This window comes from Mustelus asterias, chromosome 19 (genome assembly GCF_964213995.1).
Source record: "Mustelus asterias chromosome 19, sMusAst1.hap1.1, whole genome shotgun sequence".
Classification (NCBI taxonomy): Eukaryota; Metazoa; Chordata; class Chondrichthyes; order Carcharhiniformes; family Triakidae; genus Mustelus; species Mustelus asterias.
This window is the reverse complement of record NC_135819.1, coordinates 1,683,081-1,700,534: the sequence shown is the minus strand read 5'-3', so window position 1 is coordinate 1,700,534 and position 17,454 is coordinate 1,683,081. Positions and strand designations below refer to the sequence as shown.

General features: G+C 46.9%; 1 protein-coding gene across 2 annotated transcripts in view; it reads right to left on the bottom strand.

The window, feature by feature from the left end:
- LOC144507678 (adhesion G protein-coupled receptor E3-like) overlaps nucleotides 1-17,454 on the bottom strand; it is a 76,102-nt gene that overhangs the window by 7,500 nt on the left and 51,148 nt on the right. For both annotated transcript variants that reach the window (XM_078234858.1, XM_078234857.1), the window contains exons 15-17: nucleotides 8,533-8,624; nucleotides 6,943-7,111; nucleotides 3,950-4,048 (exon numbers count right to left, since the gene is read on the bottom strand). In XM_078234858.1, the coding sequence (XP_078090984.1) occupies nucleotides 3,950-4,048; nucleotides 6,943-7,111; nucleotides 8,533-8,624 (360 nt within the window). The remainder of the gene's footprint in view (nucleotides 1-3,949; nucleotides 4,049-6,942; nucleotides 7,112-8,532; nucleotides 8,625-17,454) is intronic.

The following is a 17,454-nucleotide window of genomic DNA, read 5'->3' as shown; positions in this document are numbered from 1 at the left end:
ATACTGTTCAAGGTAACTATCCCGACAGCATTCTAAGAACTCTTCCTCCATCCCACCCCTTCCAACTTGAGTCAGCCAATCAATATGCAGGTTGAAGTCCCCCATGATTATCCGGTTTTGCACGCATCCATTATTTGCTTGTTTATAGCCCTCCCCACCTCAACATTATTATTTGGGGGCCTATAGACCATGCCTACTAGTGTCTTTCTCCCCCTACTATTCCTTATCTCTACCCATAACAATTCCACGTTTTGTTCCTTAGAGCCTATGTCATCCCTCACTACTACCCTGATATTATCTTTTATTAACAGAGCTACCCCACCACCTTTTCCTTCCTGTCTATTCTTCCTAAATGCCTGATACCCTGGATATTCATCTCCCAGTACTGGTCTCCCTGCAGCCACGTTTCTGCAATGGCCACTAGATCATACCCATTTGTGCTGATTTGCACCATCAACTCATTAACTTTGTTCCGAATGCTTCGTGCATTCAGGCAAAGTGTCTTTATTCCAGCTTTTATCTGGACCCGATTTGGTGAAACGCTATCAACCTCTCCCTCGCCCTCTACTCCTTTAACTACTTGAATGCCCTCATTCACTTGCACTCGCTCCCTCTCCTCTACCATTGATTTTGTAATTTCGTAAAAGGGGTCATGAAAAGTCCTTGGCAAACAGCATCAAGGAAAATCCAAAGGCATTTTATACGTATGCAAAGAGCAAGAGGGTAGCCAGGGAAAGGGTTGTTCCACTCAAGGATAGTGGAGGGAATCTATGCTTAGAACCAGAAGAAATGGGTGAGATACTAAATGAATACTTTGCCTCAGTATTCACCAAAGAGAAGAACTTGATGGATGAGGAGCCTCGGGGAGGGTGTGTCGATATTCTGGGTCATGTCAATATCAAAAAGGAGGAGGTGTTGGGCGTCTTAAAAAGCATTAAAGTAGATAAGTTCCCAGGGCCTGATGGGATCGACCCCAGAATACTGAGGGAGGTAAGGGCAGAAATTGCTTGGGCCTTGACAGAAATCTTTGTATCCTCATTGGCTACAGGTGAAGTTCCAGAGGACTGGAGGATAGCCAATGTTGTTCCATTGTTTAAGAAGGGCAGCAGGGATAATCCAGGAGTTATGGGCTGGTGAGCCTTATGTCAATGGTAGGGAAAGTATTGGAAAAGATTCTCAGGGACAGGATTTACTCACATTTGGAAACAAATGGACTTATTAGTGATAGACAGCATGGTTTTGTGAAGGGGAGGTCATGCCTCACTAACTTGATCGAGTTTTTCGAGGAAGTGACAAAGATGATAGATGAGGGAAGGCAGTGGATGTTGTATACATGGACTTCAGTAAAGCATTTGACAAGGTACCTCATGGTGGACTGGTAGGAAAGGTGAAGCCACACAGGATCAGAGGAGAGCTGGCAAGTTGGATGCAGAACTGGCTTGGCCATAGAAGTCATGATGTGGAGATGCCGGCGTTGGACTGGGGTAAACACAGTAAGAAGTTTAACAACACCAGGTTAAAGTCCAACAGGTTTATTTGGTAGCAAAAGCCACACAAGCTTTCGGAGCTCCAAGCCCCTTCTTCAGGTCATGAAGAAGGGGCTTGGAGCTCCGAAAGCTTGTGTGGCTTTTGCTACCAAATAAATCTGTTGGACTTTAACCTGGTGTTGTTAAACTTCTTACTGTGTTGGCCATAGAAGACAGAGGGTAACGGTAGAAGAGTGTTTTTCTGAATGGAAGGCTGTGATTAGTGGTGTTCCACAGGGATCAGATCTGGGACCTTTGTGGTTCGTAGTATATATAAATGATTTGGAGGAAAATGTAGCTGGTTTGATTAGTAAGTTCGCAGATGACACGAAAGTAGGTGGAGTTGCGGATAGTGAAGAGGATTGTCAGAGGATAGTGACCAGTTGGAGACTTGGGCAGAGAAATGGCAGATGGAGTTTAATCCGGACAAATGAGATAATGCATTCTGGAAAGTCCAATGAATGTAGGAATTATACAGTAAATGGTAGAACCCTCAGGAATATTGACAGGCAGAGAGATCTGGGAGTACATGTCCACCAATTACTGAAAGTGGCAATGCAGGTGGATAAGGTTATCAAGAAGACATACGTACGACATGCCTGCCTTCATCGGTCGGGGCATTGAGTATAAAAATTGGCGGGTCATGCTGCAGCTGTACAGAACCTTAGTTAGGCCTCATTTAGAATATTGTGTACAATTCTGGTCGCAACACTACCAGAAGGATGTGGATGCTTTGGAGAGGGTACAGAAGAGGTTTACAGGATGTTGCCTGGTCTGTAGGGTATTAGCTATGAGGAGAGGTTGGATAAAGTCGGTTTGTTCTCACAGGAATGATGGAGGTTGGGGGGAGCGGCGGGGGGGAGGGGTTTGGGGAGGGGTGACCTGATAGAGGTTTACAAGACTATGAGTGGCATGGACAGAGTGGATGGTCAGCTGCTCTATCCTAGGGTAGAAACATCAAGTACTAGGGGACATAGGTTTAAGGTGCGTGGGGAAAAGTTTAGAGGAGATGAGTGAGGCAAGTTCTTTTACACAGAGGGTGGTGAATGTCTGGAACGCGCTGCCCGGGGAGGTGGTGGGAGCAGGTACGATAGCGGCATTTAAGGGGCATCTAGACAAATACATGAATAGGATGGGAATGGAAGGATACAGACTACGTAAGTGCAGACGGTTTTAATTTAAGCAGGCATCATGATCGGCGCAGCCTTGGAGAGCTGAAGGGCCTGTTCCTGTGCTGGACTGTTCTTTGTTGTTTGAGAGTCTGAGTAGGTTGGGCCTGTACTCATTGGACTTTAGAAGAATGAGAGGTGACCTTATTGAGATGTATAGATTCTCAGGGGGCTTGACAGGGTAGATGCTGAGAGGTTGTTTCCCCTTGTGGGAGAGTCTAGGATCAGAGGGCATAATCTCAGAGTAAGGGGTCGCCCATTTAAGACAGAGATGAGGAGGAATTTCTTCCCTCAGAGGGTGGTGAACCTGTGGAATTCTTTACTGCAGAGGGCTGTAGAGGCTGGGTTGTCAAGTATGTTCAAGGCTGAGATAGACAGATTTTTAATCAATAAGGGAATCGAGGATTATGGGGATAGGCGGGAAAGTGGAGTTGAGGATTATCACATCAGATCACTCATGATCTCATTGAATGGCGGAGCAGATTTGATGGGCCAAATGGTCTACTTTCGCTCCTACGTCTTATGGTGTTATGGTATTTCATTGTTTAATGAGCTGTACTGTCATCGGAGCTGTTCTGTACAATGGTTTATCTTACCCTCTCAACTTCATTCTGTTTTGCTGATGGACCCCAGATTGTCTGACAATCTGTATCGCCTTCTCCAAAGTCCGATCTCCTTTGTATTGAAGCAGGTCAGAGAGGATATTATCAGCTCTGCCAATTACTCTGCCAACTTGGATCAGCTCAGACTTAAGATCATCATAAAGCTATGAAGGTTTACAGCATGGAAATAAGCCCTTCACCCCAACTTGTCCATGCCGCCCAGTTTTTACCACTAAGCTAGTCCCAATTGCCCATGTTTGGCTCATATCCCTCTATACCAATCTTACCCATGTAAATGTCTAAATATATCTTAAAAAACAAAATTGTATCAGCCTCTACTATTACCTCTGGCAGCTTGTTCCAGACACTCACCACCCTCTGTGTGAAAGAATTGCCCCTCTGGACCCTTTTGTATCTCTCCCCTCTCACCTTCAACCTATGTCCTCTAGTTTTAGACTCCCCTACCTTTGGGAAAAGATATTGACTATCTACCTTATCTATGCCCCTCATTATTTTATAGACCTCGATAAGATAACCCCTAAGCCTCTGAAACTCCAGGGAAAAATATTCACAGTCTCCCGCCAACCGATACAAATCAGTGTTGGAGGTGGTGGGTTTGAGATGTGCTGTTGAAGAACACAAGCACACTTACCGATGTCACTGATAATGGCACTTTTGTGGATTCAGATTCAAATAAACTCCTTCTGGTCCTGCAGATGGGGATAATCCATTTGTGGTATTCAGCCCTTATCTTGAGAGGTTTAAAAAAAAATGAATTTATCAAACACTGAACCTGAATACAATAAATTACGCCTCTGCACTTAACTGCGCATTGAAATATTCAATTTTTTTTAGTGAAAAGCGTTGTGGGTGGCTTAGAATTGCTGCTGATCCGTTGTGAATTGATTTGTTTAAGTCAAGTTTAGCCCACTGTACAACTAACCTCGACCTCGGAGGAAGACCAAGGGTCAGAGGGTGAATTGGCCCCTTTACTGCACCTGTCTTTGTGGCCCACTATCAAAAGCAGATTTATTTGGAACTAATCCAAACACAGGTCTGTGGGTTCAAATCCATGATTTTCCATGACATTCTGATTTTACTCCATGACTTGAGCCTTTGTAGCGTTAGTAACAATTCTCTGACCTCACCCGCGGCTGTGATTATTCGGTCCCGTTGCAGTGACCGGAAATTTGGCTGAGTGCCAAATTATCCGTTCTCGCTGGCAGCAGTCACATGGTGAACAAGATCGGAGAAACCCAGACATAGATGATCATGAGGTAAGGAAAAATAACTCACATTTTATACTAAACTTTTCACAATCTCAGGATGTTCAAAATTGTGTTATAACTAAGGACCTCTTGTACTTTCTGGCATAGTCAGTCTTATTGTTAGAGGGAAATGTAGCAGCCAATTTGCACACAGCAAGATCCCAAAAATGTGACAATGAGCAGATAATCTGCTTTATGTGTAAGTTCCGGGGTAAGTATTGGCCAGGACATAGATCCAGGACCAACAGTGCTGGATTTCCAGGAGATTTTGTCCAATGTCCCAAGTTAGGTTTTCCTGGGACACGTTTTGTCCCAGATTTGTTCTTTAATCTATTTGCTCGCATGTGTTGGGTGTTAAATTTTCCTTTGTTATCTCCACACGTATCAGGTCCGGTATTCTCTTCCCCAATCTCAATGCATGTGTTGACTGTGGCACTTAACGTCCACGGTTCTCTGTGTGCATTGGAACTGGCATACGCAGTTTTGAGTTTGAGATACACTGTACAGCCCTCCCACCCTCACAGCTGTGGCAGCATCTCCTCCCCACCCCCTCGCTCCCTCCACTGCCCCCGCCCTCTCACCTAATCGTTATCCGCCATGCCAAAATGTCCCTTAAACTTTTCGCTGGGAGTTGTCGCCTTGTCAGTACACCAGGAAAAACTCCTATGCTCCGCTTTGAAGTAGTGTTGTGGGATCTTTTTAGACCACTCGAAAGGGCAAATGGGCCCTTAGTTTAATATCTCAACCAAAAAGCAGCACCTCTGATAGTGCAGCATTCCCTCCATACTGCCCATTCGACAGTGCAACACTCCCTCAGTCCGGCCTGTTCGACAGCGCAGCACTCCCTCACCACTGACCCTCTGATAGTGCAGTACTTCCTCAGTACTGACCCTCTGACAGTGCAGTACTCCTTCAGTACTGGCCCCACGAGAATGCAGCACTCCATCAGTACTGACCCTCCGATAGTGCAGTACTTCCTCAGTACTGACCTTCTGACTGTGCAGTACTCCCTCAGTACTGGCCCCACAAGAGTGCAGCACTCCCTCAGTACTGACCCTCTGACAATGCAGTACTCTCACAGTACTGACCCACCGATAGTACAGCACTCCCTCAGTACTGACCCTCCAACAATACAACACATCCTCAGTATTGATCAGTGCAATGCTCCCTTAGTACCATTGTCAATATTTAGTGTGGATTGATTTGAATAATTTAAGACCAGATATTGGCTTACACCATTTTGGGGCACTAAGGCATTGATATGAGATGCAGAAAACATGTGCATATTTCTTTGCTGGAAGAGTGCACCTATCACATTGGCAAGAGAAACACATTTTATCCATGACAGAAGTGGGCCTTTGCAGCTGTAAATAAGAGGCCCAATGTCAGTTTGAGGCCTTATACTGTAAGACGCTCTGAAGGAGTCTGCACCCAGGCAAACCCAGCAACCTGCATCAAGGAAGGTAAGCAAATTTCCTTAGCACCATTGTCAATGTATCAGCAATTGCATCCTTTGACAATGACATTGATGAGTCAGTTGCATTATTAAAGGCATGTGATGATCATTGGCTCAAAAATAAATGGACACAAGTAAAAACAAAATGGACACAACTGGAACAGTTGCATGTGGGTAAGAAGTAGGAGGCTGTCACCTTGCTGAGAATAACCTTGCTTGAGGTAAAAGACAAGTTTCAGACTTATTCCTTCACCATAAACTATATTGTAATGAACAACCACCCCAAAACATTAGAATAGATTATGTGGGGAGTTAGACTTGAGTTCTTAACCGTCCTGTTCAGAAGCACAAGTGTTACCATTGACCCAGAATGGCCACACAATAGCCATTGGGACACGGTAACAGCTGGGCTCTTGATTTTCAAAGGTTTGTGAAGCTAAGTGGGAATACTTTCTCTCGGATGAGATTGATAGAATTTTGTTCGCTGAGGGGTTTCGGAACCAAGGTGGGGATAAACGGAGTTAAAATACAGATCGGCGATGATCTAACTGAATGGCGCAACATATTTGAGGGGCTGAAGGGGCTAGTTGTTCCTATATTTCTAATAAATAGCATTTTTCCATTCCATCTTGACCAAAGATGTGCGGATTAGGTGGATTGGCCATGCTAAATTGACCCTAAATGTCATGGGGACTAGCAGGGTAAATACGTGGGGGTTTAGGTGCTGACTCAGAGCTTGTAACACTCTATGGACTTTAATAGAGTTTGTAAATAAAAGGGAATCTGGCCTCTGCTGACTTAGGGAATCGGGCCAGGTGGGATTGTTGTCAGTGCAGGTTCAATGGGCCGAGTGGCTTTTTTCTGCCCTGTCGGGATTCTATGACTGACCACTAACAAAACACAAAATGTAATAGCACATGCCTTGGGGTTCAAAACGCAGAGGATGATGAAGATGAAGGTGCCCTGGAAACTATTGACGATGGTAAATAAGTAGGCCATCACCACGGTTTCCTCCTGAAAATGAAACAAGCCGAGAATCCAGGTACAGCCCAGGATAAACACCTGTCCAATGGCTTTAACTGTCAGCATCCTGCAATAAGGAGAAAATTATTGTCAGACACACTGGCGACAAAATCATATTCGTTAGCTAGGCCAGAGCCTGAAATGAAGCATTAGATATATCAATGCGACAGAGTGTGGAATTCTGCGAGATATAAAGGCAGGAATCCATTAATCTTTTTGATTATTTTGACACCTGTTTGTGGCATTTTAATGCTACCTTAGAGGACTTGGTAAAATGTTGCCAAAATTGCTTCTCCTTTAAGCCTCCGTTAATACAATAGGTGGAAGAGACTTTGAAGTGGAGTTTGGTCTTTTGTTGGCCTCATGGACCACCACAATGTATATCTACAAACTGATGTCCTTAAAGTATTCAATTATTTAATCACCTGATATTTACAAATCCATGCCAATTATTGCCAGTTTCATTGGGAATAATTCATAGAATCCCTACAGTGCAGAAGAAGGCTATTCAGCCCATCAAGCCTGCACCGACATTCTGAAAGAGCATCTAACCCAGGCTGTATCCCCGCAACCTCATGTAGTTACCTCGCTAATCCCCCTAACCTTCACATCTTGGGACATTATAGAACAAAAGCATGGCCAATCCACCTAACCTACACATTTTTGGACACTAAGGGGCAATTTAGCATTGCCAATCCACCTAACCTGCGCATCTTTGCAGTGTGGGAGGAAACCGGAGCACATGGTGGAAACGTACATAAACACGGGGATAACGTGCTAAATCCACACACAAGGCCAGAATCAAAGCTAAGTCCCTGGTGCCGTGATGCAGCAGTGCTAACCACTGTGTCACCGTGCTGCCAGAAATTTGACCAATTCCAAACTACTACTCTAATTAGTTTGTATGACTCTTTCCATTCGGTGTTGATGTCAGGAAGCATTTCTTCATATAAGGGGTGGTGGAAATCTGGAGCTCTCTCCCAAAAAGGCTGAGGAGCCTGGGGGGAGGTTGTTGAGGAGTGTAATTTAAAAATCAAAAATTAGATTGATAGAATTTTCTTATGTAACTGTATTAAAGGATATAGAAATGCTAGTATCGGGGGGACTAGCAAGGTAAATAATTGGGGTTAAGGGATAGGGCCTAGGTGGGATTGTTGCTGGTGCAGGCTCGATGGGGCAAATGGCCTCCATCTCCATTGTAGAGATTCTATGATTCTATGATAAGGATGTTCTGCCATTGACTTGTATCTTAACTCCAACTGCAAACCTGGTTTCTATATCCTTTAATACAGTTACATAAGAAAATTCTATCAATCTCATTTTTGATATGTTCAATTACACTCCTCCCCAACCTTCCCCCAGGCTCCTCAGCCTTTTTGGGAGAGAGCTCCAGATTTCCACCATCCCTTGTGTGAAGAAGTGCTTCCTGACATCAACCCTGAATGACCCACCTCTAATTTTATGGCGATGCCCCATTGTTCTTCTTACCTTGTGTCCTTAATTTTCGACACCTTCACATCACGACTGGACAGTTCCTCGTTCAATGTGTAGAGAGTCATGGTGAACAGAAGTGTGTTGATCTGTTGGGATTATTTGACATTTTAGACTTTGTGATTGGTAATATGATAACAGATTATAAATCCTAACTCATTCATGGCTTAAATCAAGTGAGATTTGGGCATAATAAATTGGCCGCGAGCTTCTGTGGTAGTATCTAAGTGATGCACAACAGCAAAGGGCGCAAACTGTCCTGAGCTGATGATGCGCGATTAAATCACTCGGGAGGCTAGATTGTACCCGGGAAATAAAGGCTTTTATTACTGACAAGAATGGAGCACACTATATACAATACAATCCCAGACTCAAGGGTCACCAGGCAGTGCAGTGACCTTTATACTTCCCCTGGTAGGCGGAGCCAACTGGAGTGTACCACAGAACAATATCAACAGGTAGAACAGCCCAACCCTAACACCAACAGTAACTACAGTAACATATCTACAAACCCCCATAGTGCTGGCCATCCATGGCTCAGCACTCATAGTGGTAACCAACTATGGTTCACCACATTCACCCCTCCTTTAAAACAAAGGCCGGCGGGGCAAAGAAAACAGAACAACTGTTCATATATTCACAAGTTCAGTCGTATTGGAGGACCGCACCATCTCTGCGACCTCCTCAACACTGGTGGTAACGCCGGTTCTGGTAACCGTGGTGACCTTCTCTCCAAGGCGGTGTCCAGTGACTCCTCCAGTTCCTCATGGACAGGTGGACCACGAGGTGGCGACAATCTGCTGGACTCGAGCACGCCTCGAGGTGGTGACAATCTCCTGGACTCAGGCAAGCTGTACACGGGAGCAAGAGGATTAAGTGGTGGTCCCGATACTGCCCGCGCCGTGTCAGGAGGGGAGATAAGGGTTGGGGGGTCCCTAACTAGGGGTGTGGAAGCGACTGGGGTTTCCAAGTCCCCTGCAGGCGCCAGATCTCTAATAGAGACCGTGTCCTCTCGCCCGTCAGGATATGCCACATAGGCATATTGAGGGTTGGCGTGGAGGAGATGGACCTGTTCAACCAAAGGGTCGGACTTGCGGGTCCTAACATGCCGCCGCAGGAGGACAGGTCCTGAGTGCGTCAACCAAGACGGTAATGAGGTCCCAGAGGAAGACTTCCTAGGGAAGGAAAGCATCCTCTCATGTGGAGTAGCGTTGGTTGCCGTACACAGGAGTGAGCGGATAGAATGGAGCGCATCAGAGAGTACCTCTTGCCAATGGGAGACTGGAAGACCTTTAGACCTCAACACCAGTAAGACAGCCTTCCAGACTGTAGCATTTTCTTGTTCAACCTGTCCGTTACCCCTAGGGTTGTAACTCGTAGTTCTACTTGAGGCAATCCCTTTTGAGAGCAGGTATTGCCTCAAGTCGTCACTCATGAATGACGAGCCCCTATCACTGTGGATATAGCTGGGGTAACCGAACAGGGTGAAAAGATCCTGTAATGCTTTGATAACCGTGGCAGTGGTCGTATCAGAACAGGGAATGACAAAAGGGAATCGTGAGTACTCGTCAATCACATTGAGGAAGTACACGTTCTGATCTGTCGAAGGAAGGGAGCCCTTGAAGTCCACACTCAGTCTTTCGAAAGGGCGAGTGGCTTTAATGAGGTGTGCCCTGTCAGGTCGGTAGAAGTGCGGTTTGCATTCAGCACATACCTGGCAGCTTCGGGTTATGGACCTGACATCCTCCACTGAGTAGGGTAGATTCCGGGCCTTTACGAAATGGAAGAGCCGAGTGACCCCCGGATGGCAGAGATCATTGTGGAGGGCCTGTAATCGATTCTCCTGCACACTTGCACATGTTCCACGCGACAGGGCATCTGAGGGCTCACTGAGCTTCCCTGGACGGTACATGATATCATAATTGTAGGTGGAGAGTTCGATTCTCCACCTCAAGATTTTATCATTTTTGATCTTACCCTGTAACGTGTTGTCGAACATGAACGCCATGGACCGCTGGTCCGTGAGCAGGGTGAATCGTTTTCCCGCCAAGTAATGGCGCCAATACCGAACGGCCTCCACAATGGCCTGGGCCTCCTTTTCCACCGCAGAGTGCCGAATTTCGGGGCCTTGGAGGGTGCGAGAGAAAAAGGCGACGGGCCTGCCCGCCTGGTTAAGTGTGGCGGCCAGGGCGAAATCAGATGCATCACTCTCCACCTGAAAGGGGATGGACTCATCAACGGCGTGCATCGTGGCTTTCGCGATGTCGGCTTTTATCCCTTCAAAGGCTAAGCGAGCCTCTGTTGCTAGGGGAAAGGAGGTAGACTTGATGAGCAGACGAGCTTTGTCCGCATAATTGGGAACCCACTGTGCATAGTATGAGAAGAAGCCTAAGCATCTTCTCAGTGCTTTGATGCTAGTGGGCAGGGGAAGTTCCAGGAGGGGACGCATACGGTCTGGATCAGGGCCAAGGACCCCGTTTTCCACCATGTATCCGAGAATTGCTAGGCGGCGCTTGCGAAATACGCACTTCTCCCTGTTGTAGGTCAGATTCAGGCGAGACGCAGTGCGTAAAAATCTAAGGAGGTTGGCATCATGGTCCTGCTGGTCATGGCCACAGATAGTGACATTATCCAGGTACGGGAAGGCAGCCCGTTCTGGTCCACCATTCGGTCCATTGCACGCTGGAAGACCGAGACCCCATTCGTGACGCCAAAGGGAACCCTTAAAAAGTGATAAAGACGACCATCTGCCTCAAAGGCCGTGTATTTTCGGTCCTCTGGGCGAATGGGGAGCTAGTGGTAAGCTGACTTCAAGTCAATGGTGGAGAACACCCGGTACTGCGCAATCTGGTTGACCATGTCAGATATGCGCGGGAGAGGATATGCATCCAGCTGCGTATATCTATTAATGGTCTGACTATAGTCTATGACCATCCAGGGTTTGTTTCCAGTTTTAACCACCACTACTTGCGCTCTCCATGGACTAGAGCTAGGTTGGATGATCCCTTCCCTGAGGAGCCGCTGAACTTCAGATCGAATAAAGATCCGATCCTCAGCGCTGTAACGCCCGCTCTTGGTTGCGATGGGCTTGCGGCCTGGCACGAGATTCTCGAATAAAGATGGTGGGGTGATTCTGAGTGTCGAGAGGCTACACGTGGAGTGCACTGGGCAATTTGGAGGCTGCTGTGCTCCCACTGAAAGTGGAGGGAGTGGCCCATCGTACTGCAGGGTTACACTCCTCAGGTGGACCATAAAGTCTAGTCCCAGGAGCATCGGAGCGCAAAGGTGCGGTAACACGAGGAGCCTGAAGTTCTCGTAAACTGTGCCCCGCACCGTCAGGTTGACCACGCAGCTCCCTAGCATTGTAACAGACCGGGACCTCGACGCCATCGAAATTGTCTGTCTGACAGTCCGTACTCGGAGACCGCACCGTTTCACGGTGTCAGGGTGAATGAAGCTCTCCGTGCTCCCGCTGTCAAACAAACAATGAATTTGGCGTCCATTTATCTCTATGCCCATCATGGACTTGTCGAGTCTGTGAGGCTTGGCCTGGTCCAGGATGATTGACGCCACCATTGGGTCTTGGGTGCCACTGCAGGCAGCTGAGATGGTTGATGATGATGACCCCTGCTGGTCGTCCGTGGTCGGTGCCGACCAAAATGGCTGCGCCCATGGATCGCACGTGGTCGGTGGCGCTAAAAGTGGCGGCCCCTGCAGGTCGCACGTGTCTTGCGTCTCCGTCGTCAGGAATGGCGGCGCTCTGGAATCGCACGTGGTGGAAGACCTCGAAGACGCTGGAGACAAGGAGACATGCTCAGGAGAATCACACGCCGCACTGCTATGTTTGGAGAGTGGTTTGGTCCTGCAGACTTTGGCATAATGCCCTTTCTTTCCACACGCGGAGCCCAATACCGTTCTAGCTGGACATCGCTGCCGAGGGTGTTTCGCCAATCCACAGAAGTAACACCGCGGGCCTCCTGGAGCTGCCGCTGTCGTCAGGTCCGAGGTTGGAAACACAATCGCGCAGTTTTTCGGAGCCGCTGAATAAAGTAGAGTCGGTGGCTGTACTTGCCACGATGTTTCCACGTGGTCGGTGGGGTACGTTTCTAGACTTCTGGAGGCCGTCTCCATAGCGTCGGCCAATTCTACTGTCTTTGCGAGGTCTAGATTACCTTGCTCTAGCAGCCGAAGGCGAATGTACGACGAGCCGATTCCCGCCACGAACACATCGCAGATCAAGTCGTTCGTATACTGGGCCGCCAACACTGACTTGCAGTTGCAGGCTCTGGCTAGCTGCTGGAGTTCACCCAGGTACTGTTCTGTCGTTTCGCCGGGCTGCCGCCGTCGAGTGGCTAGAAGGTGTCGAGCATGGATCTCGTTTGGCGGTTTGTTGTACCGTTTCTTAAGTAGTTCGATGGCCCCTTTGTAGTCTTGGGCATCGTGGATTGATAAGTATACGGTGTCGCTTACCCTCGCGTGGAGGACCCGCAGTCTATCGGCGTCGTTTTGAATGGCTGTTGAGGCATCGATGTAGTCTTGAAAACACTTTAACCAATGGTTGAAAGTGTTCGACGCTCCTGCCGCACGTGGATCTAAATTAAGCCGATCGGGTTTCAACATTTGCTCCATGGTTTTTCAAAATTTTGTCAGTAATAAAATTGATGCGCGATTAAATCACTCGGGAGGCTAGATTGTACCCGGGAAATAAAGGCTTTTATTACTGACAAGAATGGAGCACACTATATACAATACAATCCCAGACTAAAGGGTCACCAGGCAGTGCAGTGACCTTTATACTTCCCCTGGTAGGCGAAGCCAACTGGAGTGTACCACAGAACAATATCAACAGGTAGAACAGCCCAACCCTAACACCACGAGTAACTACAGTAACATATCTACAAACCCCCATAGTGCTGACCATCCATGGCTCAGCACTCATAGTGGTAACCAACTATGGTTCACCACAGCTGAATCAACCCAAGCTCATCTAGATCGAGTATCCATAATCTAAAATCCCTGGGCCTGATTACGTTTCGGTATTTGGATATTTTCGGTTTTCAGATGCCTGTCATATTGGGTATTTTAAAAAATTAATTCCTTTGTAGGACATGGGTGTCGCTGGCTGGCCAGCATTTATTGCCCATCCCTAGTTACCTGAGGGCAGATGAGAATCAATCACATTGCTGTGGCTCTGGAGTCACATGAAGGCCAGACCAGGTAACAACGGCAGATTTCCTTCCCTAAAGGACATCAGTGAACCAGATGGGTTTTTCTGACAATCAACAGTGGTTTCATGGTCATTAGTAGATTAGTAATTCCAGATTTAAAAAAAAGTCAATTCCACCATCTGCCTTGGATTCAAACCCGGGTCCCCAGAAGATTAGCTGAGTTTCTGGACGAATAGTCTAGCTATAATACCACTAGACCATCGCCTCCTCTCATGGTATGGTTAGGATGAATAAGTAGTGACTTTGTGGAAAGCTAGCTAGTAATGGGGAGCTGGGGAAAGGGTTTTGTGTCCCTTAGTGCCTGGTTAGACAGTTTTATGAAGGAAGAGTAAGCAGCCTCTGTCTGGATATTGTCAAGATCTTGTTGCATTTGTACATGGACTGCTTCAGTATCGCGAGCGGTGCTGAGCATTGTGCAATCATCAGCAAACATCCCCACTTCTGACCTTATAATGGAGGGAAGGTCATTGATGAAGCAGCTGAAGATTGTTGGGCCCAGGACACTACCCTAAGAGACTCCTGCAGAGATGTCCTGGAGTTGAGATGACTGACCCTCCACAACCACAACCACCTTCCTATGTACCAGGTATGACTCCAATCAGTGGAGAGTTTGCCCCCTGATATCCATTGATTCCAGTTTTGCTAGGGCTCCTTGATGCCACACTTGGTCGAATGCGGCCTTGATATTAAGGGCTGTCACTCTCACCTCACCTCTGGAATTCAGTTCTTTTGTCCATGTTTGAACCAAGGCTGTAATGAGGTCAGGAGCTGAGTGACCCTGGTGAAACCCAAACTGGGCGCCACTTAGCAAGTTCTGCTTGATAGCCCTGTTGATGACCCCTTCCATCACTTTAATGATGATCGAGAGTAGACTGATTGGGTGGTAATTGGCCGGGTTGGATTTGTCCTGCTTTTACCTGGGCAATTTTTCACATTGTTAGGTAGATATCAGTGTTGTAGCTCTTCTGATTTGATTTGATTTATTATAGTCGCATGTATTAGTATACAGTGAAAAGTATTGTTTCTTGCGCACTATACAGACAAAGCATACTGTACATAGAGAAGGAAAGAAGAGGGTGCAGAATGTAGTGTTACAGTCATAATTAGAGTGTGGCGAAAGATCAACTTAGTGATAGGTAGGTCCATTCAAAAGTCTGATGGCAGCAGGGAAGAAGTTGTTCTTGAGTTGATTGGTATGTGACCTCAGACTTTTGTATCTTTTTCCTGATGGAAGAAGGTGGAAGAGAGTATGTCCGGGGTGCATCGGGTCCTTGATTATGCTGGCCGCTTTTCCAAGGCAGCATCAATGGATAGGAGGCTGGTTTGCATGATGGACTGGGCTTTGTTCACGACCCATGGTAGTTTTTTGTGTTCTTGGACACTGCAGGAGCCATACCAAGCTGTGATACAACCAGAAAGAATGCTTTCTATGGTGCATCTGTAAAAGTTGGTGAGAGTCGTAGCGGACATGCCAAATTTTCTTAGCCTCCTGAGAAAGTAGAGGCATTGGTGGACTTTCTTAACTATAGCGTTGGACCAGTACAGGTTGTCGGTGATCTGGACACCTAGAAACTTAAAGCTCTCGACCATTTCCACTTCATCCCCATTGATGTAGACAGGGGCATGTCCTCCACTGCGCTTTCTGAAGTCAATGACTATCTCCTTTGTTTTGTTGACACTGAGGGAGAGATTATTGTTGTTGCATCGGTTCATCAGATTCTCTACCTCTTTCCTGTACTCGGTCTCATTATTGTTTGAGATCCGACCCACTACAGTGGTGTCATCAGCAAACCTGAAAATCAAGTTGGAGGGGAATTTGACCACACAGTCATAGGTGTATAAGGAGTATAGTAGGGGGCTGAGAACACAGCCTTGAGGGGCACCAGTGTTGAGGATGATTGTGGAGGAGGTGTTAGAACATAGAACATAGAAAAGCTACAGCAAACAGGCCCTTCGGCCCACAAGTTGCGCCGAACATGTCCCTACCTACTAGGCTTACCTGTAACCCTCTATCTTACTAACTTCCATGAACTTATCCAAAAGTCTCTTAAAAGACCCTATCGAATCCGCCTCCACCACCACTACTGGCAGCCGATTCCACACACCCACCACCCTTTGAGTGAAAAACTTACCCCTAACATCTCCCCAGCACCCTAAACCTGTGACCTCTTGTGGCAATCATTCCAGCCCTGACTAAAAGCCTCTGAGAATCCACTCTATCAATACCTCTCAACATCTTATACACCTCTATCAGGTCACCTCTCATCCTTCGCCTCTCCAAGGAGAAAAGACCTAGCTCTCTCAACCTATCCTCATAAGGCATGCCACCTAATCCAGGCAACATCCTTGTAAATCTCCTCTGCACCCTTTCTATGGCTTCCACATCCTTTCTGTAATGAGGCGACCAGAACTGGGCACAGTACTCCAGGTGGGGTCTGACCAGGATCCTATACAGCTGCAGCATTATCTCCCGATTTCTAAACTCAATTCCTCTATTGATGAAGGCCAGTATTCCATATGCCCTCTTAATTACAGCCTCTACCTGCGACGCTGCTTTGAGTGTCTTATGAACCCGGACCCCAAGATCCTTCTGATCTTCCACACTGCCAAGCGTCTTACCCTTAATATTATATTCTTTCATCCTATTCGACCTGCCAAAATGAACCACCACACACTTACCTGGGTTGAAGTCCATCTGCCACTTCTCCGCCCAGTCTTGCATCTTATCTATGTCTCATTGCAACTGCTGACATCCCTCTACACTATCCACAACACCACCAACCTTTGTGTCATCAGCAAACTTGCCAACCCATGCTTCCACTTCCTCATCCAGGTCATTTATAAAAATCACAAAGAGCAAGGGTCCCAGAAATGATCTCTGGGCCACTCCACTGGTGACCGACCTCCATGCTGAAAAAGACCCATCTACAACCAGTCTTTGCCTTCTGTGGGCAAGCCAGTTCTGAATCCACAAAGCAATGTTCCCTTGTACACCATGCCCCTTCACTTTCTCAATAAGCCTTGCATGGGGCACCTTATCAAACGCCTTGCTGAAATCCATATAAACTACATCTACCACTCTTCCCTCATCTATGTGTCTAGTTACATCTTCAAAAAATTCAATTAGGCTCGTAAGGCATGATCTGCCTTGGACAAAGCCGTGCTGGCTATTTCTGATCATACTATTCCTCGCCAGATGTTCATAAATCCTGCCTCTCAGGATCTTCTCCATCAACTTACCAACCACTGAGGTTAGACTCACTGGTCTATAATTTCCCGGGCTATCTCTTCTCCCTTTCTTGAATAACGGAAACACATCCGTTATTAGGTGTTGTTGCCTATCCTTACTGATTGCGGTCTGTGAGTTAGGAAGTCTAGGATCCAGTCGTAGAGGAGGAGCTGAGCCTCAGGCCACAGAGTTTGGAGTTGAATTTTGTAAGAATAATGGTGTTGAAGGCTTAGCTGTAGTCAATAAATAGGAGTCTGACATAGGTGTCTTTGTTATCCAGGTGTTCCAGGGTTGAGTGTAGGGCCAGGGAGATGGCGTCTGCTGTGGACCTGTTGTGATAATAGTCAAACTGTAGTAGATCCAAGCAATCTGGGAGGCTGGAATTGATTTGTGTCATGATTAACCTTTTAAAGCACTTCACAATGATGGATATCAGAGCCACAGGACGATAGTCATTAAGGC